Here is a 23,679-nt window from a genome sequence, read left to right as displayed (position 1 = left end):
CATAAAGGTACTTTTTCAGTGCAGCTATAAACAGCAATAATTGCGGAGTATTCAGGAACGACAAGCCACGACTCCCTGTCTGATCATTTCGTTCCTGTTTACAGGAAACATAGATAGCTGTCTACAGGTGCTGCCACCCTGTAACACAGTTTGTCCAGGCTCTTCAGAGAAGATGTGTCACCGTGGCAACCACACAAATAGAGCGTTAAAACAGCTGGCAAGAGTTGCATTTTAACCAAAACAATAACCTTTTTTAAAGCAAACTTTTTAGTTTTAAATGCTGAAATTTAAATTAGTATTTTACTTTATGTCCAGGCTGTAGCCTAATACATTTTAAAGTCTAAATCTAACCAAATAGGCACTCATGTGGTCATAAAACTGTTTGTTGTCTAATAAGCTAATGAAAATGGGGGAACCGTGTATATAAAGGGCATTTCTAAACAGTTAATGATGCTTTTGTGAGAACCCTTGAATTAAAATTGCATTTCAGTTACATTTTGATGAATATAAAATCCAAATTGGTGGCAAAGCTGTAAAAACTTTGGTTTTATCTTATACATTTAGGTCTGTCCTTAAACAGACCTAAATGTATAAGACTGAGAAACAGAAAAAGCATAAAGAAGTTCCGGCTGCTTAGCTTTTATTTGCACCCTATTATCTTCGGGTCATCACGCTTAAAACTGTGAGTAGCATTAAAAGGAAAATGTTCCCATTTACTATCAGTAAATCCAGCTATAGCAGATTATCACAGCGCAGCTCTCAAGTTCAGTCAATGCTTATCAGCAGCAGCTACACCATCGGGTTATCTAGTAGATAAGCAGCACGCTTCCCTCTTGTAAATATTTGTGAGCTGAGCTGCACTTCTGCACATGTGCAGAAACAAAGAGGTTTTTGTTTTGTTTTTTTAAAGGACGAAGTTTCTGTGTTTAGTTTACTGCTGAGATATGTGAAAAAAAAAAACCCAAAAAAAAAAACAAAAAACAGGAAATGTAGGTCAGCGCAATTTAAAACCTTTGGAGCAAAAAAAAAAAAAAAAAAAAAAAACCTGTAAAACAGCTCAAGTGACACATGGTCAGTCCCAACAGCCAGAGGCACAACTATCAGTAGCTGGTGGCTGTATTCAACGACAAGATACATCAATAACTATCATATCAAGCACTCACGCTGCTCCAACCATGATCTTTATCAATTACTGATTACCAAGAACTTATTTTGCTATGACATTATGTCCCCCTAACTTATTTCTGTGCCAAGTATAGTTTTTCCACAAATATATAGTTTGTCAGAACACTCATGTAAGTATTTTGGTTCTGGCTCTTATTTTGAAGGTTTGGTGACTGATAACCATGTCATTTATTTAGCACCAGGTTGCTGCTGTGGTGATCCTCCATATCATCTCCAAACTCATCCTCTGTCTGTGACTACAGAAATGTTTATCGTTTACTCTGACTGTGAGGTGGTCACTTCAACCAGAGCTTGCAACAGACTAGTTCACCAAGACTGCAGATTAGTGCTATTATTAGTCAATTATTATTATTATCATTGTTATTATTATTATCATCATCACAACCTATAAGTAAGCATGGCTGCACCTCCTTTGTTTGCTAATAGCACAATTCTACTTTCATCTGCTTCCTTATTCACAAGCGCTCACTGAAGCAGACAGCTCTGCATGTTTGCTTGTAAGGTTTCCTGACACAACCTGGAATCAAACTAGGGATCTTTCGACTTTTATGGCAAATGTGTAAACCACTACAGTATGGGACTAATCTCTAGATACTACCACAAATGCTAAGCCTGCCATGTGAAATGTGAAAAACTGCTGATATTAAGGCACCAGCAGGTCATTATTTTTCTGCCACAGCACTCTTCGGTAAAGAAATTGAAACAAAGTAACAATTATGAATTAATAGTTATTAATTAATAACAATTATTAATTGTTTATATTGTTTATAACAACTGCAGTAGTTCCTTGGAGACACTTGTAGGGGGCAGCAGAATGTGAATTGTGTTGAAAACTCACCACTTTGGTTTGTGGCGCTCTGCGTCGCTTCACTTCCAGTCTGGGTCTCTGTCTGTGATCCACCACCAACTTCCACCAAGGGCCTCGGGGTTAGAGTTGGGGTAGTGCGTCCATCGGTGGTGCTCTTATCTGGGTGTGAAACACCCACGCTGACCCTGGGGGTGACTGGAGGTCTGGGTGGGGGTTTAGGGTCACTGAGACAGGGGGTTAGCTTGGGTGGAGGGGGCCGCGGGGCTGGGACAGGAGCAGAGGAGAGGGTTTCTGTGCTGGACTGGGGTTTGGGTGTTGTTGTGGGTTTCTCTGTGGGTTTAATGGGCTGTGGCTCCAGGCCTGGAGCAGATTTCAGTGATGGTTCTGCCGTTGTTTGAGGTTTAGAAGAGGGGGCTTCAGTAGAGTCCTCTGTGGCTGCTGTGAAACCTCCATCTTCCCAGAATCCCTTGGTGGACGGTTTAGGGCCAGGTGAAAAGTTTTTGGGTTTGGGGGCAATCGTGGGAGGGCCAGATTTGGCTTGTTGCCCCTGGAAACGAGGGCGTGGTCGAGGCTCGGGCCTCTTTGTGGTTCCGCTTTGTTTGTCATTACCGTCACAGCTCTCACTGCTCACCTGCTGCTGTTGCTGCTGCTCAAAGGCTTGTATCCTAGCTTTCAGTGTTGCCATGTCCTCCCAGTCGTCCTCGTCCTCCCCTTCCTCACTCTCTGACTGGCTCAGCCCACTGGTGTCGCCGCGGTTATCGGGGAAGCCCCACTCGTCTGAACTGAAGGCCTCGAGTAACTCCTGAGAATATTTCCCTTGAGTGACTTGTTGGTTAGCAGGGTCACTCGCTGCACGACTGGCTAACGTGGCCAAACCGTCCTCCCGCAGCTTCACCAAAGTCTGAACTTTAACCTCGCTGCTGATTGGTCGAAGGCCAGGCTTCGAACGAGGACGTGGTCTGGGTTGCTCCAATGGGACTTCAAAGGAAGTGGTGGGAGAAGTACGAGGAGGAGGCACATCCACAGTAGCAGAGCACTGATCCCACTGGTCAGTCTGAACACCAGAGTTCGAGGTTGAAGGTGAACCCAGATCAGTGAGGTCACAGGACTGTGTGTGCGTGGAAATGTGCGTGTCACTGCCAATGGGGGCAAGCGCTGATTGGCTGGCAGTGCTGGTGATGTCATCAACGTGAGATGATTTAGGAGGCTGGCGGCAAGGTGGCCGAGGCGGTTTCACTGCTCTTCTTACTGCACACACAGACAGAAGTTACTTTTACTCGATTACTTACGTATAAAATAAGGCTAAAGGCAGACAATACAGCTGGCTGATACAGACGATACAGATAACATCCTGTTACTTTATGAAATGTAAAATAACAGGCGGCACGCCGCTCACTAGTTCCCAGGCAGACTGTATTGTATTGTACTGTATTTAAAACATGCACATAGTGTAACTACTGTAACATTAACCCCTGAATTTGGTACTTTGGCTGTCACAATATAGTTTTGTTGTTATTTAGGGGTTTATTTTTATGAAATGGTGGAGCGCCTCAGCTAAAATTAGTGAACTTTGTTAGAAAGCTCCACCCATAAAATATATGGGTGCAATGTAACAGACTAATAAAATTCTAGAAGTTAAGTCACTAAAGTACAAGCCTCTTATGATCTGCACCACACAGCAAACCACATTATTTGTCAGATAATACTATTTACAAATGCTATTAAAGTCACCAACAGCATAAACATTAAACAGCGGTCCAGGTAAATGGCACACAGTGTCATTTACATTACACACTTGCTGTGAAAGAGATAATAACACATGAAGAATATATAAACTGAAACACCAAAAGCTAATAAAAGTGCTGAGGGCAGCGCAATGATGCAGGAAATCATGAACCATATTCAGTTATTTCAACGCTTGCTTATGTCTAATATGAACAGACTTTAAACATTTACTATGAGTGTGTTGACGTCTGACCCCCCACAGCCCAACAATGGAGATGTAGAAATCAGATTAGTTTTTCGCTACAGGTGAAATTCATGCAAAATAATTTTTAGTGCTTCAATATTCTCCACAATAAATAGCTCGTAAGTAGCAAAGGTGCAGCTGGAAGGTGTGGGCAGGGCAACACGACTGCAGATCTGGAACAGCGGCACTGTTTAAGTCATGACTGTACTGATGTGTTATTGATATATTATTGACATCACCCAGCTTTACAACCCCCCCCCCCCCCCCAAAAAAAAAAAACCTCTTGCCTTGTGGTTCTGGAGGATCAGGGTCAGATCCTGGATCAGTCTGCGTGGAGATGGTTACTCTGGAAACAGGATGCAAGGGGGATGCTGAGGCAGAGGAAGAAGTGGAGAGAACCTGCTCCTGTGTCTTCTCCCTGATCACCTCCTCGTAGGTAGGAGGCGGCTGAGTGAGAGAAAACCAGCAAATATAAGACACAAACATGCACTGAATCCACAGGTAGGACTATGAAACTTAATAAAGCCATTTATTTAATACAAAAACACCCCTGAATAAACACTTTACCTGTATGGCCGGAGGGATCGTGGGTCCCCAGATCTGTGCAGGAGGTGGAGGGGGAGGTGGGAACCCTCCAGAAGCTCCAGGAAACCAGGAAGTCGAGGTCAGCGGCTCGGCTGACAGGATGGTGATCTCCGGACGCCTGGAAACACGTCACAGGAAGGTTATAAAAAGCAAAATCTAAAACAGGACAACAGCAGGCAGGAGGCTCTGAAAGCTACACAGGTGCAAAGTTCAGAGACGAAAAAAAACATTACACACGTCACACAAGTGTTTTAGAAGCAGGTATGGAAACATACATTTTATCCTCACTAATTCAATAAATTCATTAAATATTAATGTATACATTTTCCTGACACATTGAAATTAATCAACTAAATCATAAAATAAAATTCTTTTCAAAAAGTTGTCAAAGGAGCTTGCAAAGAAAAGCGTCTGGACTTCTTTAAGTTGCTTGAAGACGTTTCACCTCTCATCCGAGAAGCTTCTTCAGTTCTAAGGTCAAATGGTGGAGAGTCCTTAGAGTCATTTGACCTTAGAACTGAAGAAGCTTCTCGGATGAGAGGTGAAACGTCTTCAAGCAACTTAAAGTCCAGACGCTTTTCTTTGCAAGCTCCTTTGACTACGATGACCTGGATGACTGAGAACCTTCACAGACTTTTCAAAAAGTTATAATTTTCAGTTTCACTGAATCTAAATGGACGTTTAACTTCACTGAAAAGAAAAACTGTTTTTCAAAAAGTTCATTTCCTGATTTTAGCTTCAGGACTGTAATGATTTTTTTCACCTATATTTTTCTAAAATGATAACAAACTATTCTAATTGTTTTTAAGTTTTATAGCCCAAACAGTTTAATCAGTTAATTAAAAAACTGTTTACATTTTTAGTCACATCAAAGATGTCAATTAAAACTTAAATGAAAACATAATAAAAAAATGCTAATTTTAGCTTTTAAATGAAATGGGGAATTAAATTTGAGACATAAATATAATTTTGTTTCATTAATTAAAAACCCAGATGAATCTCAGAATTCATAGTAAATGGTTTTAAAGTACCTTGTTAAAGAAGAAACAGGCAAACACATGCAGCTCAAAGAGTACACAACTATTTTCAAATGTTTACACGGGCTCAGATCCAGGAACCGTCCAAGTGTTTAAACGTGACGCAGGAAGGAGCTCAGTGATGAGCTTCCCCTCACATACACACACCTTACATAAAGCTCATTTACTCTAAAAGTGAAGATTAAAGCTTGTTTGTTGGCTAAAGTGTTAACATATTATCCTGACTAAATGGAGTAACCATAACAACAGAATTCACAGCTGGATTTTACTTTTCTTTTCCCCGTTTCACTTCATGAAACATCTGCATGTTAAATATGAACCAGTGATGATGATGGCACGGCAGACTCGTACCTCCTGTCTCTGTCTCTTTCCCGCTCTCGGTCTCTCTCCCGGTCCCGCTCTCTGTCTCTGGGAGCCTCAGACAGAGCGGTCGACCTGGAAGAGGCTGATAGGAAAACAGAAGCCGCTTTAGAAAAAAGAAAGGCAAGCAAAACAAAGCAGAAAAACTCCCACTACAGAGAAGATAACAGTGTGGACACAATCAAAATAGTCACACGAACCAAGAAGATGTTTTCCATCACTGCTAAAAGAAAAAAAAGTGGATGACTCCAACCCGACCCCGTCAGAATCAACTAATTTTTATTTTTTTTGTGCAATAACAAACAAGAAAAACAACCCTGTCCTTAAAACTATGATTTATTTTTAGAGTTAAAGCCCTCAAAAAAATTAGCAGATGGAAAGTTGGCACTTTTAGGAACCGTAAATCCAAGGTACAGGAAGTATCAGCTTCACTCCAAACACTGTGCACATTTTGTTTCATTCTTCTTGGTTCTATGTTCATTTGTGAGAGTGAATACTCACTTCTCTTGATGACGGCTCTGATAGATGACAAAGGACCCTGGCTGCACAGAGAGGACAAAAAGGAAACAATGAGTCATTTCATTTCACCTCTGCTACCTCACCTCCTCTCTCTCTCCCCCTGTTTTCCAGTGACAAACATAGCTCGGTCGTCCCAGTCAGTCCACGCTACTTGAACTCCACACATGAGCTCAGCATCCGCTGCCTTGCCTCTGGGAATCGCCACAATACAGGCAAAAGATCTAAATGATGGGTACAGTTCTCTAATTACAAACAATGAATCTGCGGTTTGTGCAGAAAACATTTCCTCATTTGACCTCATTAACAAGTCAAGAACAGTCACAGATTTGGTCTTCTGGAAATGCAGGATTTATGACTACAAGTTTGTTTTTTTACATCTAAACCAAACACGTCTGTAGACATTTTCAGTCCCAACAGTTCTGTTTAATAATAATTTAAAACAACAAACAAACAACACGGTTCAGGTAATATCTCAAATTCTCATTCCAATGTCATTTTCTTTTTCCCCCAGACTTGTTAAACCTACTACTATCACCTCTGACGTCACTTTCTCTACACACTTTGTGTAGGATGCTTGACTTTTAAACTTCTCATGACTTTTATGATGTACTTCCTCTACCAAATAAATACGTGGTAAAACCTGGATTTCATTTATAGTTGGTTCGTCCTACTTTTGTTTCATTTCCAAGACTAACATTTAAATGTATTGTTTGTTTACATTAATGTTTTACTGGTGTAGCATTAATTAATTTGAACAATCACAAAATATTTACGTCACCTGACGTTCATTTTGCCCAAGGAAAGTGCTTAATTTATGGTAGGATGAATAAAAGACTATAAAAAGTGAGTTTTAAGAAGAATTATGGTCTCCAGTCCCTCTAGATGGAGACCGAAAAGAGAAGTATGACCTCCAATAGATACCAACTAAAAAAGTTCCTGTAGTTAAAAAGCACCTCTTTGTAGCTTGCATCACTCTGCTCTGTTACAATAACAGTCTGTGCTGTGATTAAAGGGCCTGTGTTACTGCATGTGGATGTTTATGCGTGTCTCAAGTGTAAATGCTGCATCTGTTTTCTCAAACACTGGACGATGAAACAAAAGGACAAAATTCTATGATACTTCCTCCATGGCTTATTTTATTTGCTTCAGTGCCTCATTCAAATATGGTAACACTTCTGAAAACAGCATCATTTAACTAAATGCAATGATTCTTACATAAAGCACTTCAACTATCCGAGAGCATTCAAAGTGCGAGCCCCATTCACCTATTATCACCCATTCACACAAGCACTTTTTCTATGCTTACACTGAAGATAACTACAAATTCAGGATTTCCGTTGACTTGGCCAGTAAAGGGCAAAAACCAGGAGGAGCGAGCACTTTAGCGACAGTGGGAAGAAGAAACTCCCTTTTAACAGGAAGAAACTTCCAACAGAACCAGGCTCAGGGAGGGGCGGGGCCATCTGCTGCGACCGGTGGGGTCACCCTAACGTTGACCATTAGGGCTGAATTCACAAGATCTTAAAGAATAAAAAAAAACTGATCTGTTTTTAGTGTGACTTTAGTTTTCAGTCACCTGATTTCTGAGACTTTGCTGGCTATACTTTAAAGAGCCATATATGATATACTCCAACGGTGCAGCTAGGGCGGTTCGAGTCGGAAACGCCGATCTGTATGCTTACTCTTACATAATACTGCAAAATTTTATGATTCAAAGCAAAACTCATGTGACTCAGTCCTCAGCTAAAGGGTGCAGAATGAGTCACTTTCATGGCAGCTCCCTTAAATGAATCTTATTTGTCAGTTAAATGTGTTTTTTCACCTTTACAATCTTCTAGAGCCAAGAACCCAGTCAGCACCACTGGATGGCCAAAAACCTGCAGCAAAATCACTAATAACTCCAAAAAAGTTAAAAAATAAAATAAAATATACAGTTATTCCTGCTGTGTGGATACTGGCATTATTACACAGTAGGGAGAATGTTCGAAAATTTCCACTCTGATCAACACATTTCAATACAGCACACTTACTGGACTCCCCCACTTTGAGGTCACATTGGTCAGATGAGCTGTAGAGCAAAGACTTTGCTGAAAGCACATTTAGCTAAAATTCCAGTACAAACAAAATAAATAAATTGGGAGAATTCCTTGGTATTCCCAAACTGGGAGCATGTTTATCAAATAGATAGACCATTTTTCCAACTGTCAGCAATCACATCTATCACAGCAGACATTTCAGAAAAGGTGAGCCAAAGCTCTTCCTTTTTAAATGGAAAAGTAGTTCCTAATCTATCAAATCAAATCAAAATTTATTTATATAGCACATATTAAAAACAACAGTGTTGACCATAGTGCTTCACAGTCAATAAAAACATGAGACAGTTAAAACAAACAATAGAAGAGGACAACAAACAATAGGTAACAACGCAACAAGCTAAAACAGCCAACTAGACAGAATCAAAAGCCAAAGTAAAAAAATAAGTTTTAAGACGTAATTTAAAAGACTGGATAGACTCGGCAGTGCGAATATGAACGGGGAGGTTATTCCAGAGTCTGGGTGCCACGGATGCAAAGGCCCGGTCGCCTCTCGACTTCATTCGAGTCCTAGGTTGTGCTAGGAGCCTATGGTTGGATGATCTAAGTGCCCTGTTGGGATTGTATGAATGGAGTAAATCAGAAAGATAACTGGGCGCTAAATTATTCAAAATATTAAAAGTGAACAAAAGAATTTTAAAATCTATACGATATTTAACAGGGAGCCAATGTAATTTGGCTAAAATTGGAGTTATGTGTTCATGAATTCTCGTACCTGTTAAAAGACGCGCAGCTGCATTTTGAATTAACTGGAGCCGGCAAAGAGAGGAGTGTTGGAGGCCCGAGTAGAGGGAGTTACAGTAGTCCAATCTGGATGTAATAAATGCGTGGATAAGCTTTTCAAGATCTTTTAAAGGAAGGAACGGCTTTGCTTTGGAAATCTGACGCAACTGGTAAAAGCTGTTTTCTAGGAATCTAGGAAGGTTATCTAGCCAGACTCACCAAGACGATAACAGGACGCGAGGACGGTTCTTTCTCTCTTTCTGTTATAGATCAGCCTGTCTTTTGACTCTGCTGCTCACCCTCTCTCTTTCTGCCACGGAGCTGCTAACTATGAACAGACACACATGACTCACCCCTGACACTGCCCAAACACACTGCTTTACTTTAAACTGGTGGAAAAAATGTTCCTTCTATCCTCCTCTTTCCACTTCTCCTTGTTTACTGCAGAGAAAGGTTGAAGAAAACACGATGCACTTATTAAATGTCAGTGAAATACGCCTCTGCTCAGCAAGCTTTGTTTACACCGTCAGAGGTGTCAGTTTGACTGGGAGAAGGTATGATTTGTAGTTTTTAGGTGAGAGTCGGCAGGAACAATGAACCTCTGTGCTAATGTAGCTTTTCTATGTTTCAAAAAAAAGTTTTCACTGGTTTTCTTCTTTTCCCATTACATCATTGTGGGCTGTGTGCAACTGATTGCTCAGCAGTTCAAAAAACATTTAAATGCAGTAAGACAAGTGAACCACTTGTTGTCAAAACAGGTGTTTTTAATGGCTCCTAACAGCCCAGATTCCTATGTGGATTTAACAGCCTACTGGCACAGAGAAACTGTGCAATAAAGAAAATGGCAGATACCTTTGGACAACAGCTAATTCGTAGATGGTCATCCAAAGGAAAGGAGACGATGATGAGGTTTTACTTTAACCCATAAAGACGACATTTGACGACCTCCCTGTAGCCTCAATGACGAGTTTTGACACCTCAGTTTATATTAGTAAAGACTTCACGACCATTAGAACAGGTTCTGGGTTTTTCAAGGCTAGCTATGGTAAGGTGAAGAGGCAGGGACTACCCTCACCAACATCTGACGCACACCCACTCATTTTGTTCTGGAATCATGACACAACCCCCTCAGTTAAAAAAAAAGAAAAAAAAAAGACGAGCTTCACACGTTATATTCGTCCAAGGGGGCTTTGCAAATGTTTTAAGCATCTTGAGCGTCTAGAGGTGGGAGGTCACTAAAGGTGATCTTCTGATGTTATAAAAGCAACCTGCGCCTCTGTAATAATATAAGTCCTCGGCACGACAGATGGTCCTTCCTGGTGATCTTATGGCCTCAATCACTAGTTCCAACTTTCACTGATATTAATATAATGTTTATTTTGTAAATTATGGCCCTCTTAGTGTCCAGTAGGACAATAAACCTCGAGGCTACATGTAGTGTAACAAGTCACTACTGTATCCCATGAGCATCCCATAACCTGTGTCTAAGGTGACATTTAGAGAAACTACCGTTTTTGGCACTTCTTTGGTTTTAAGTTTTTATTCAATGAAAGTTTGAAAAACAGAATCAGTTTTTAAAAAAATGTTCTGCTTCAGGTGAGGAGACTTGGCCAAACATCAGTCGGTCAATACACAAAATAAAGTCTCAAAAGTCACTTAATGGAGATTCTTTGACTTTCCACTCACTTCTGTATTCAGTAATAAACTTAACCTGCCATATATTTGTGCATTTGGATCCTCTCACAATCACTTTGGATTCTTTGTTTGACGTCTTTTAAGTGATATAAGCTCGACAAAAGCAACACTTTGTTCCACACACACACACACACACACACACACACACACACACACACACACACACACACTTTTTAAACCCGGTGACTTCCCCAGCTAGTTGCCATGGCCACCGGCCAACAGCCAAAATACTTTCAGGAGTGTGTCAGGACCACAGATGAGAGGGGAGAAAAGCATTCCCTGGAAGTCTGCAAGGATACTGAAGAAAATCCTCCAAAGCTGCGCCTTTAACCCAAAGACGCCTGATTCGTACTGTAAGGTAAATCCTTTTAGAGGGTCAGATCAAAGCAATCAGACCTTTTACCTGGATTCAACTTCAAACGCACCTCTCCAGGGCAAACTGTCTGTTACATGTGGGAGAGATTAGACGCACCCTTCTTCAAAGCACTTAGTCATTTTTGCAAATACTGCCAGCAGAGACAGTGAAATGTGAAACCTCCTACCTGTGACGATGCTCTGGCTTATGTCTGTCAGGACGACCTGGGGAGAGAAAGAGTGATTGTAAACCAACAGGCACTGTTTAGTCTACAGAACTCAGCAGTTCATGTGGGCAAAGAGCTGAAAAGGCTTTAGACCAGCTCAGTTATTGCTTAGTAAAAATAACTTGTATAACTTATTCTGGTTTTCTTGTGGATCATATGACGTAATTTACACCGACCGTTCAATTTATTGGCTACACTTGTTTAAATGTTCATTAATATAAACATCTAATTAGATAAGCACATGGCAGCACCTCAGTGCATTTACGCATGAAGACGTGGTGAACATAACCTGCTGAAGTTCAACCTGAACATCAGAATAGGCATTGAAGGTGAATTAAGTGATCCTGAAGGTGGCGTGGTTGTTGGTGCCTGATGTGCTTGTCTGAATATTTTATATTGATTTTCCCACACAACCTTTACACCAGGGATTACAGAGAACGGGCCTCTTACTACCAGCTGATCATCATTGAAACACCACAGCCTACTTGAGTATTGTTGCCGGCTATGTCCATCCCTTCATGGCCGCAGTGAACCCATCTTCTGATGACATGTAGAACACACCATGTCACAAACCATAAATTATCTCAAACTGCCAAATTGAAAGTGAAAATATCTTCACTATACTAAAATGAGCTCCACAGTCACCAGATCTCCTATTCAATAGAGGACCTTTGAGATGTGGTAGAAGCAGGAGATTCACATCATGGACGTGCAGCTTATAAATCTGCAGCAACTATGTGATACCAACATGTCAAGATGGACCAAACTCTGAGGAATGCTTTGGGCAGCTTGTTGAATGTGAAAACAAAGTGTTTACATTGACCAAAAGTCATTATTAAAAGTACTAAAAGTTCCTCTGATTGTAATTTAATGTGTCCTACATTGAAATGAGAAACAAAATTTTAACTTCAACCTCAATAACGTCGTTTTGCATTCCAAAGTTTTAGGCTGAAAAGACAAAACTGTTTTTATCTTGGTTTGAAAATAGAAGAATAAAGATTGATTAATCCTGGTTTAGTGCAGACGAAAAATAGTGCCACCTACAGAAACTAAGTGAAGACAAAAGGAAGAGGATGTCACAATCATCCTGATAAGTCATGTGATCACCACAGAAAAAAAGTTAAGGGAGCATTTGAATTTTTAAAAATGTGAACCACCTCCTATAATGCCTTCAACAAGATGAAGAAAGCAAGAAAAAAGAGAAAGGAGGAGAAAAGCCAAGAAAAAGCAGAGCTGCACTTTCTGTGAATGTGTATTTTTCCATTTCCTACCTCCTTTTTCTTCTTCCTTCCCAACCCAAACTGATAACCAGATCAGTATGACCTGCTTAAGTCCAGAAAAACTAGATGCTGACGTGTGTGCAGAACTTGCTGCAGATAGTTCTTCTTTTCAAAAACTCAAAAAAATTTCTCTCTTCTCCCTTCAGTGCTTTTTCTTCTTTTCCTCTACTTTCTGTCCCTGAAAAACTAACTGGACAGCCCATCAGCTCTGGCTAGGTTCCTGATTGGCAGAGGACCTCCAGGAAGTGAGGCTGCAATTGGCTGCAGACGGATTCTGCTGGAGTCATCGGAGTTTTAATACTTCCAGATGTTTGTCCTGCGCAGCAGGCTGGCTTAGCTTTCTGCTGGAGCTGCATTCAAACACGCAAGATGCACACCGCAGCAGATTTCACTCAGCGTTCGTCATCCACTGGCTTTCTTGTGTGCCACGAGGAGGTCAGAGGTTAGTGAGGAAAAGGGGATTTGGACAGTTTCCCCCCCCCCCCCAAATGAAGCTTCCTTAGATAGTAGGAGGAAAGAAATCAACACTCCATTAAAGTGGACATGAAGCACTAAATGTATTAAGCTCATTTACATCACGGAAGTTTAAAGCATTTTTTAAAATCTAATTTGATCTTTGATTTTATTTAAGCACTTTTTTTTCCAGGAGACAAGTGGAATTAAAGCCTTCTTCCCATTCATTTAGAACAGGGAGGCTTCTGCCCAAATAACTGCCAAAAGGCATTGCCAAGATGGCTGCCAAGTGGCTGAAAATTCAGTTACAATGCCAGTTTAAAGTCTTCCAGAGGGAATGTTTATCCTTGAAAACTGTGGCACTCACATGAGGCATTTATCACCTGTCACTCTCACAGATGAGCCTGTGTGGAAAAACATGTGACTGCTCAATAAAGCCTTTAAAAATATGCAGCTCAGATTTTTTTTTTCCTTTTTTGCAAAAGGTCAACTACTTTCAAAGGTATTCTTTTTTTAAATGTTCGCTGTTCACTTTAGCTTCTCATCTAATGTATAATAACACTAAACAGTGCTGGTAAAATAAGGTTCTTCATTAAGCTGCACGTCCCGAAGCTAAGAAAAGGCTGAACACGATCCCTAACCTCAGATGCCAGAAAAATTTTTAACAGACTGTTTTTAAACCCACAGAGAGACAATAAACCACAGTCCAGGAATGCTGCACATACAGACGCACACACTGTATTTGTTGTTCTGACTGTAACTTAATGTCTCCATATGGTTTACAATTTTTAATAAACAATGTCTTCATGTTGCAAAATATTCTGCTATTCAATTTCTCAAGTTAGAAAAAAAGTATCTGAAACACATTTAATGAAAACCAAGTGAGCTCAGCTCATCAAATGGTTGGGTTTCATTGCACAACAACAACAACAACCAACTCAGACTCTCACACACTCCCTGATATATGTATTTTGTGGTTTAAGGCTATATTAGCTTCTATAGGTGATGAGTTGTCTGGGAATTGTGGATGTGTTCTGTTGTAGTTCAGTACGGAGCAAAAATTCACCTTTGGATATGAACCTTTATTAATTTGAAAGCTAGTCCCAGCCTGTTCATGTCACGCTGCCCGATGGCTCCATGGCCGGGCTGCACTTGTGATGCTGCTCGATATCATTCACCTCCTTCCTCTGACAGGATCTTATCTCACAGTTAGACTCCACCTCCATTTTAGACTCCAGCTCAAACATGTTTGGCTGATACAAACACAAACCAGAAGCTTCCTACACAAAAATCCCATCCCTTGCCTTCAGATATTTGTATATTCAAATTCAGAATTTGTTCAAAGAAATAAAAGTAATCCTAACTTCCCATTTTCTCTGTTTCCTCTTCCCTAAACACCATGAACAGAAATCGAAGAGTTAGTAGCAGGCCTAAAAAACAAACAAAAAAAACTCCAGAGCAGATGAACAGTACCTGACAGTCATCTCCTTAAGAAACAGGAAAAGCATACCTCAGTCGTGGTTTGGCCTCCCCAGGGTGTTAAGTTCAACATTATTAATCATATTGGATGCAGTGTGGCTGTAGCTCAGGAGGTAGAGCACTTTAACTACTGATCAGAAGGAGAGTGGTTCGATTCCTGACTCCTCCAGTCTGCATGCCAAGTATCCTTCGGCAAGATACTAAATCCAAGTTGTGCATGAATGTTAGTTAAGAACCACTAAAGCAGGGGTAGGCAACGCCAGGCCTCGAGTGCCGGTGTCCTGCAGGTTTTAGATCTCACCCTGGGTCAACACACCTGAATCAAATGATTAGTTCATTACCAGCCCCCTGGAGAACTTCAAGACATGTTGAGGAGGTAATTTAGCCATTTGAATCAGCTGTGTTTGATCAAGGACACATCTAAAACCTGCAGGACACCGGCACTCGAAGCCTGGAGTTGCCTACCCCTGCACTAAAGGCTTAGAAAAAAGTGACTGGGTGAATTTATTTGGTCTTTGAATGTGGCATGTTATATAGAGTGGTTTGAGTACTCTGGGAGAGTAGAAACGCTCTATAGAACAATGCCATTTCCCATCACGTTGCCAGAGAATGGAACAAAAGGTAGCCAACAAAGAAGAGCTCTGCCCTTCATGAAGCCTGGAGAACTATTCCTGAAGACTACTTAAAGAAATGACAATAAAGGTTGCCTAAGAGACTGTGTTGAAGAATAAAGGTGGTCACCTTAAATGCTGGCTTTCAAGAATTGTACAAACTCTGTTTTTGCCTTGTATGCTGCATTTTCATATTCGTTTCTACATGTCAATAAACTTCTGAATCCATTTCCCATTTTTCTAGCAAAATATAAAGAAATGAGGATGGTTCAAGACTTTTGCGCCAAATATGGACAAAATTATTCTGCCACACTATTTGAATTCAAGAGTTTTCAAACTTCCACAAAAAACCAAAATTAATTAAATAAATAAATCACGCAGTGTGCCTTTACAAACATGAAAAGGATGGGTCGCTGTAAAGAGTTCAATGAATTTCTGACCGGTGCTGTCATTGACGCCGCTGTCGGAATAAGCCAGTTGCTTTCTAGATCTTCCATCATCAACTGTAAGTCGTGTTATTGCAAACTGGAAGTCTTTAGGAACCACAGCAACTCGACCATGAAGTGGCAGATCAGATAAAGTTACAGGGCGTGTCACCGACTGTGTAAAGGTCATCAGCACACTGCTGACTGAGTAAATGTGGTACTCCAGTCTTCCTTTGACATCAACATGAGCACACACACGGTGCACTAGGAGCTTCATGCTATAGGGTTTCAATGTCCAAGCAGCTCCTGTAGGTGTCCCAAATAGCAAAATTGGTATGGCCCGGATCTGGCCCACATACTGCAAAGAATGATGGCCCTTTGGTGGCCCAGATCAGGTTTGCCAGAAGTGGCCCACACATGGGCCAGCACAAGGCTAGTTGCAGACACACTGGTGGTCCTTTGCTGGCCCAGAACAGTTTCAGCTCTGACCCCAGATGTCAGCCTAATGTGGACCTTAATCAAGCCATGTAATAACAACATGTGCCAGAACATAATAGTGCAAAAGTAACATGACGAAACTCTGTTCGGACAGTGAATGGACTGATTCTTATATAGCGCTTTTCAACCCTCCCGGTTTACTCAAAGTGCTCTTTACAACATGCCACATTCACCCAATCACACACTTTCTCTAAACTGAGTGCTTCCTACATGAGTGCTACCTATTCACACTCTTGACATGCAGACTGGAGGAGCCAGGGATTGAACTAGGGCTGTGCGATATGACCATAATCTCATACCCCGATATAAGACATCCATCATCCCGATAACGATATAAATCACAAAAATTTAACATTTTCTGTAAATTCTGTGAATCTCGGGCAGCTCGACTTGCAGGAAGTGTTTTCAGCTGGGCGTTGTGTACCTGGAGTTGAGACTTAACCGATGCATGAAGTTATACATTTTTAAACATAAATTGTAATGGCCACCGCTTTCTTTGTGAATATTTATTACACGGCGTGCTGCGGGGAAAAGCCTGTTCTAACGTTTGAGTCTAAGGTTTATTTTTTAGCACCTAACGCCTCTTTTTTGCTTCTCATCCGTAAAAATCCTGCATGCTCTTTCATGGGATTTAGTTTATTTTGAAAAGTCTCAACAGGATCTTGAGCTTTATTGTGAAAGGTTAACATGCAAAACAAACAAGCGGATGGCAAAGCCATGCCATTGTTTTATCATCGTGGTTGCTAACGACAACACGTAAAAACAGTCACTTGTCCGTCCGTAGTGTCGTGATATTAAATATAAGAGAAAGAGATAACTTTAACAAATTAATATAGCCACTAGTGACCATCAAAACGATGAAAAAAAATTGGTGTAAACACGAAACAAACGATAGCGTAATATGAAACGATAGACGTTTTTATATTGTCATCCAATATATATCGTTATATCGAACAGCCCTAGATTGAACCACAAAAAATGAAGACCTGTTTTTTGTGAGCCTGGGCCACATAAACTAAACCATAATTGGGCCAGATGTGGCATGCCATCGCATAAACTGTGCCATCTGCGCCAGGCCTGGCCCATATCTGGATGACCACTTACCATGCCAGAAGTCAGCCAGCAATGCCAGCATGACACCAGATCCAGGCCAGATCTGTCTGCTATGTGGGGTAATGTCTATGTGGCCCAGTTCTTTGGTCAATGTAGTGCACATGTGCCCGTGTATTGACCATTCGCAGCTTGTCTTTTTCGAAATCCAAAGTCCAAGACCACCGATGTTATGGTCACCCCATCTACCTTTTCCATCATCTCTGATGTATGATGCAGAATAAGGCTGCTGATGAGGAATGTTTGCTAAATTAGGGCAAAAGATGCAATGATCTCACATTTAAATGAACAGTCTTGTTTTGTTTTGGTCACAGATTACAGTCACATTGTGCCAACACTTCCTCAAAGTACAGCCTGTAAAAGTTGTTTTGGTTTCCTGTCTTAAAAAAAAAAGGTATGCTATATATATATATATATATATATATTTTTTTTTTTTTTTTAATGTAGGCCTTCTGTACACAGCCACTTCCTTGCCACAGGACAGTTAGGAAACATACAATTTTCTACCCATGTACTATGAATAACCATCATTTGTCACGTTAGTGAGTATTTGGTATTGCAAAGTCAAAACAACTGTGTAATAAATATAATTACCACTTACAGCTCCATGTTTAGCAAATGAAATCATAAAAGCACCAGTATTCCTCTCTAGCCACCACAAAAATATCACCCAGGATTAAATCTAATCTCATGCAGCCTAATCTTTAAGCCTGACATTACTCCCAGGATGATTTAGAAACTTTACATAACAACCAGAAAAAGACACACAGGTGGCATTGTGTCAGTTAATCATGTCAAGACGCGGTGGTAATTTCTCCAAAAATGTACCCGCCCTAACCACAGGGCAGAAGCGAATGCATCATCTGAAGAGTTTCTGAAGAATTACAGACTCACTTTACTCACGCACTAACTGAGAAAAGCCTAGAAGAGGCAGGACAAGTTATAATTTAACTTCCCCGAGAGAGAGACAAAGAGGAAGACTTGGTCATTCAACTAATGGTTGTAAGTCCTGGCACAGGCATACACAAACTTTGACCCCAGTGTTGGCAAGTTCACATCATGATATAAGAATTTACAACCCTGAGTTCAACCAGGCGACACACACTCATCTACATCACGGCTTTCTAAACAAACCTTATCAGAAATGTGTTTGTGATTTGAGGAAAAAAATGACAAAGCACTCAAGAGCTGCCAAATCTAAACTGCCTGCTTGGTCTGAGATTAGAAAGATAAAAGAAAGCTAGGAAATATACACACATTTTTGCGTTCATGCTTTAAAAATAACAATCAAAAAACGTTGCCAACTAATTTTTAATCAGATAATCAGTTCTAAACATTAACGCGCTTCATAAAACGTCTCTTATTTAAAGGTTTTAGACCTGAAATGTACACCAAGTATCATAAACACTGTCCACACTGGATCCAGGCTTCATATTTTGCCTCTTAAACCCCTAGGTGAGCGGCATTTTGAGCCTACACTGCACATTATATGCATGTCAAGGTGCCGTTTTATCAGTGCTGTGATAGATTTTGCGGGGATGCTAAACATTCACAGACGAGGAAGGGAAGGGGGGTCTGGGATCCCAGAGCTGCTAAACAGTATGTTAAGATACCTTTTAATAGAGCAAAAGTGAAACAGAAACATTACCACAATGTGAAAATAAAGAATAACAGAGAATAAACCTGACAGTTTGTTTGCTTTGAGCTTTATCGGTGGAAATGTGGTCATATAATATCAAACCTTGGGGGTTGCATTTCCTTCCAGACTCGTGACAGCTTATTTCTTCCTTATGTATTAATGAACTGGATGTCTATCAGGTGGAAACAGTTTAAAGAAAACGCATAAAGATGATGTTTGTGGCTCTTTCTTTACCTCTGGAGGCGTTGGGCTGTCGTCGGACCACTTGCTCCCGAGTGTCCCTCATCACGCTTTCCTCCTCTTCTTCTGAGCGTGCCTCGGCCATTTCTCCTTCTTCTTTTACTACCTTATTTTCTCACTTTCTGTCTTCCTCCTTCAAATTGCTTCTTCTGAGTGTCTGTGGGAAACTGGAGCCGTGTCAGAACAGAAGCAGCGGCGGCGACAGGCACATTATTTATTCTTCCTCTTGTTTTGGCTTCGTCGCCAACTTGCACCGCGAAAGCTCAAACACCGTCAACTTTAAAGCCCCAACATGACTTCCAGGGTTAGCTGAACACTTCCACCGCGTGTTCGGAAGATTTCGAGGCGAGAAAAAGCAGTCTGTAAAGTCTTAATATACAGACAACAACTATCTTTGCGGCGAGTTTCAGATGACACTTTCTCCAAGCTTCCCTGTTTTCCCTGGTCGCGAGCTCGGCGCTCTCCGACGCCGTGACGTCACCAACAGGAAAAAAAAAACGCGGAGAAGAAGAATAAATAAATATGGAGGATTAAACGTTTAGTTTAGTTAACTTAACGTCATGGTGTGCGGCAGTATGTGCTGGGAGAAGTAACCAGGTAAAGAGGCGGAAGAAGAGGATGAACATGGGTGGCGAAAAGTTGTTTTTTTTTAAAGTGCACCTGACCTAAACTGTAATATACCAACACGCAAAACGGCAAATATATAACTGCAAAGTAACAAAGGGGCCCAAAACAACTAGAAAAGCCTCAAAATGTCCTGAACGCCCAGACACAAAAAGTGGGAGAAAATGTTCTCCCACGTGCAAAAAGATGTGCAAAGAAACCCAGAATTTGGACAAAGAAGCACAAAAATCATTCAAAGTGACACAAAACAATCTGAAACATCTTCCACGGGGCGCAAATAGTGGTGCAAAGTAGTATAAAATAAACCAAAATGTCTTAAAATAGAAACAAAAGTTTGACAAAGAGATGCAGAATGCCTCAAAATGCCTTCAAACAAACAAACAAACAAACAAACAAACAAACAAACAAACTAAATCACACAAAGTGACACCAAATGCTCTGAATCCTCATCAGAGGCACAAAGGTTGGACAAAGACACACTAAATAACCAAAACTTCTTCAAAAACTCAGAAACAAAATACCTCTGAAACATTTACAAATTTACAAACTACATAACACATAACCATAGGCATAGCTAGACATAGGCATCATAATATTTTAAAAAAAGGCATACATGCAGCACAAAGTATGCAGACAAAAGTGTGGGATAAAGAAATGCGAAACACAAAAATGAGAGGCAGAATGACCACTGTTAAGGGCAAAATGAGCTCCGAGAGGTGCAGAAAATGTAAACATGCTCAAAAACACAGACAGAACAAAAAAGACTTCAACGACAAACACACATACACAGATATAAAATATATACATATATATATGTATATATATATATATAAACATATATATATATATATGTATATATATATGTTTATATATATATATATATATATATATAAACATATATATATATGTATATATATATAAATATATACAGATATAAAATGACCACAGTGATGTAAAATAACTACATAGAATGCAACACTGCTACAGTGATGCAATCATCTGCAAAAATAGTAAGTAAAATCAGTACTAAGACATGCAAAGCTGCCACTTACAGTAGCTGCAAAGACACCAAAAGAAAGGAAAGAGAAGCAAAAGAACACCAAGTGCTGTCCAACAACGTGAAAGAAGCCCAAATCACAAATGTGAAACTACAAAATTTTGATGCTGAACAACTTAACATGATCCACAAAGTGACAGGAAAAATGTGGAAAATTGCGACAAAGGCTTAGGAAGCAATATTAAAGAATTTAGCTGATAACAGCTTACATACTCTAAATACAGTCATGACTGAATTTGAATTGGCACTTTGGTTATACTGGCTGGGAAAGTTTGCTTACTATTATTCACCTACCTACTTGATTTCCACCTGATGTCCGCACAGACTCGTGGGATGGTTAATGTTTAACATGAATCCTGAATTTATTAGTGTTTGCATCATTAATTCAGTTACGTCATACGTTGATTCTTGTAAATGTGTAATGGATTTCCAGTGTGCATGTGGGCAGGAACAGGGTAAAGGTCTGGCTTTTAATAGACCATGAGTGAGACTATTGTATTGTTAAATGAGCCGTGTAGTGCAAAGCTTCAGGGGTGTTAATTAAATCTTATTGAATGGATAACATACACTTTTTCATTCACCGTGTGTTTATACACCACTCTACATTTAATGATTTGTTATTACCATGATGAGCCTGGTTCTGGCTGAGGTTTCCTCATTTTAAAAGGGAGTTTTTCTTTCCCGCTGTCACCATAGCTCTTGCTCACAGGGGGTCCTCTTGTTGTTGCGGTATCTCTGTATTGTTGGAAGGTCTTTACCTTACAATATTAAGCACCTTGAAATGAATTTTGTCATGATTTGGCAGAATATACATAAAAGTGAATTGAATATCTGCCTCTTAACAGATTAAGCTAATAACAAGTACTCTGAACTCTCTACAACTTTCTGCTGATTTTTTTTTACTCACAAGACTCCAGTTACCTTTACTTCATATTTGTGAGGTATTGAGTTTGCAACATGTTTGTTAATTCAGGCAACTTAAAACAAATTTACAGTTCTGTAGGATTGTAATTGCACAAAACCCCAGGTATCAGCATGTGGCTGTTTTCTTGTCCCTTCTACTTCAAAGTGCTTATGATGAAGTGACATTAAATAACCTTGAAGTTAGTTTTGTTACACACACAAAGCGATATATTGTATGCTTGATTCTTCAAGAATTTGCAGCTCTCTGAGAGTTTCTACCAGTGAATGACCACATTTGTCCTCTGGAAGAATGCGGTCATTTGTATGCAGGTATACAAGTGACATACATAAATATACAGCATGCAGGCCGGCTTTAGAATAAAATATGTAAATGAGCACTACAGAAAGTTCTTCTTACTGTAAGTGCCTGTGTGCGCTGAGCTTTGCTCAAAACAGAATCTTCTTTCTGCACGGTAAATGTGAAGTGAAGTAAACTGAAACTTGGCACCACGCAGCTAAAAAACTCTCACATGACTAACACAGTGGAGAGATCAGGAGCCTGAGTCAGAATAACACAGGTGAACACACAGGAAGTATGTAATCAGATATTAACAGTGTCTAGAATAGCAGTGAAGCTAATGTGTTCTCTTTTGTGCTTTGGAGTTGAGGGATTTTCAGATATCTTTTCTATTTTCAGCTCCATTGATCTGGTGACTGCCTTTATTTTAATGAGGCGGATTTTCAAAGATGACAATTTAAATCATCACAATGATGATTCTGTAGCAATTACACAGTGCAACACTTGAGCAAGTTACTTTATTAAAATGCTGATCATTATTAAGAATAATACACAGTCAGTCCATAATTAATCAAGTGCAGTTCCAATGGTTTGCCACAAGAGGGCACTGCTGATAAATGTAGAGGAATGGTTAACCAAGAACACACTGGTGTCCAAACTTTGGGATAAAAACTTAAGTATTAAAATTTTTGCACGGCTTTACCAAAGTTGAAGCTTAAAGAAAAAAAAAAAATCAGCGGAGAAACAACAAAAACACACAATCTATAAACATCAAGTTCTTCTACAGAAAAACGTGATGTTTTTACAAAGTAAAACCTACATAAAGAAAAAAAAATGCAAACATGCAACAAGTATAGGTTGATTTAGTCCTCCATTATCCTGTCGCTCTGTCAAGAAAGATCACACTTTAAGAGACTGAAAAAAAGAAAATTAATAAATAAATAATTATATTCCTTTTATGGTGTCAAATAACTTTTGAGGTGTTAATGGCATCATGGTTACTACATTCATTCATTAAGCTTTCTGACTTAATAAACCTTTTACGGTCTTATTTATTTATTTTAAATGAGGCCACTGCAAAGTAGCTGATGTGGAGGAGGTTGGTAGGCTGGTTTGGATCCAGATGACCTGTGTGTGCATTGATTTAACAGCTCAGATTAACAATTTCCTGCTGTCCTCAAACACTCAGTGTTAAACTGTTGTTGCACGGTGATTAACAAAGCTTGATTAAAGGAATCACATGGGTGAGACGGGAATACACTGTGTGTGTTTGTGTGAGTGTGTGTCGTTGAACATTTTGTGTTCACATTATTTCCATTTGAGGAAAAAAGACTTTATTTAATACTTTCAGTATTAAATTGGAATATTTATAATTCTACTTTAACAATTTAACAAGAAGACATCCCAGCTTATATAAATATCTGTCTCGAACAGTGTTTCCCAACCACTGTGCCGCGGCACATAGGTGTGCTGTGAGAAATGACCAGAGTGCCGTGGAAGATTATCT

General features: G+C 40.0%; 1 protein-coding gene across 7 annotated transcripts in view; it reads right to left on the bottom strand.

Annotated features, from left to right (window-relative positions):
• The window catches only part of LOC309702675 (uncharacterized protein), an 85,233-nt gene extending 65,381 nt beyond the window's left edge, over positions 1–19,852 (bottom strand). For 2 of the 7 annotated variants that reach the window (XM_082527280.1, XM_082527281.1), the window contains exons 1-7: positions 19,285–19,851; positions 11,517–11,553; positions 6,446–6,486; positions 5,930–6,029; positions 4,530–4,665; positions 4,250–4,409; positions 2,024–3,241 (exon numbers count right to left, since the gene is read on the bottom strand). In XM_082527280.1, the coding sequence (XP_082383406.1) occupies positions 2,024–3,241; positions 4,250–4,409; positions 4,530–4,665; positions 5,930–6,029; positions 6,446–6,486; positions 11,517–11,553; positions 19,285–19,375 (1,783 nt within the window). In that variant the 5' untranslated portion in view covers positions 19,376–19,851. Of the gene's footprint in view, positions 1–2,023; positions 3,242–4,249; positions 4,410–4,529; positions 4,666–5,929; positions 6,030–6,445; positions 6,487–11,516; positions 11,554–19,284 lie in introns of all 7 variants that reach the window. The other 5 variants (XM_082527278.1, XM_082527276.1, XM_082527279.1 and 2 more) reach the window with 4 other exon arrangements.
• Between the last annotated feature and the right edge of the window lie 3,827 nt (positions 19,853–23,679).

Source organism: Aulonocara stuartgranti (genome assembly GCF_965226115.1).
Source record: "Aulonocara stuartgranti genome assembly, chromosome: 3".
In the NCBI taxonomy this organism is placed as follows: domain Eukaryota; kingdom Metazoa; phylum Chordata; class Actinopteri; order Cichliformes; family Cichlidae; genus Aulonocara; species Aulonocara stuartgranti.
The sequence above is the reverse complement of the archived record's forward strand: the minus strand, read 5'-3'. Positions and strand labels throughout refer to the sequence as shown.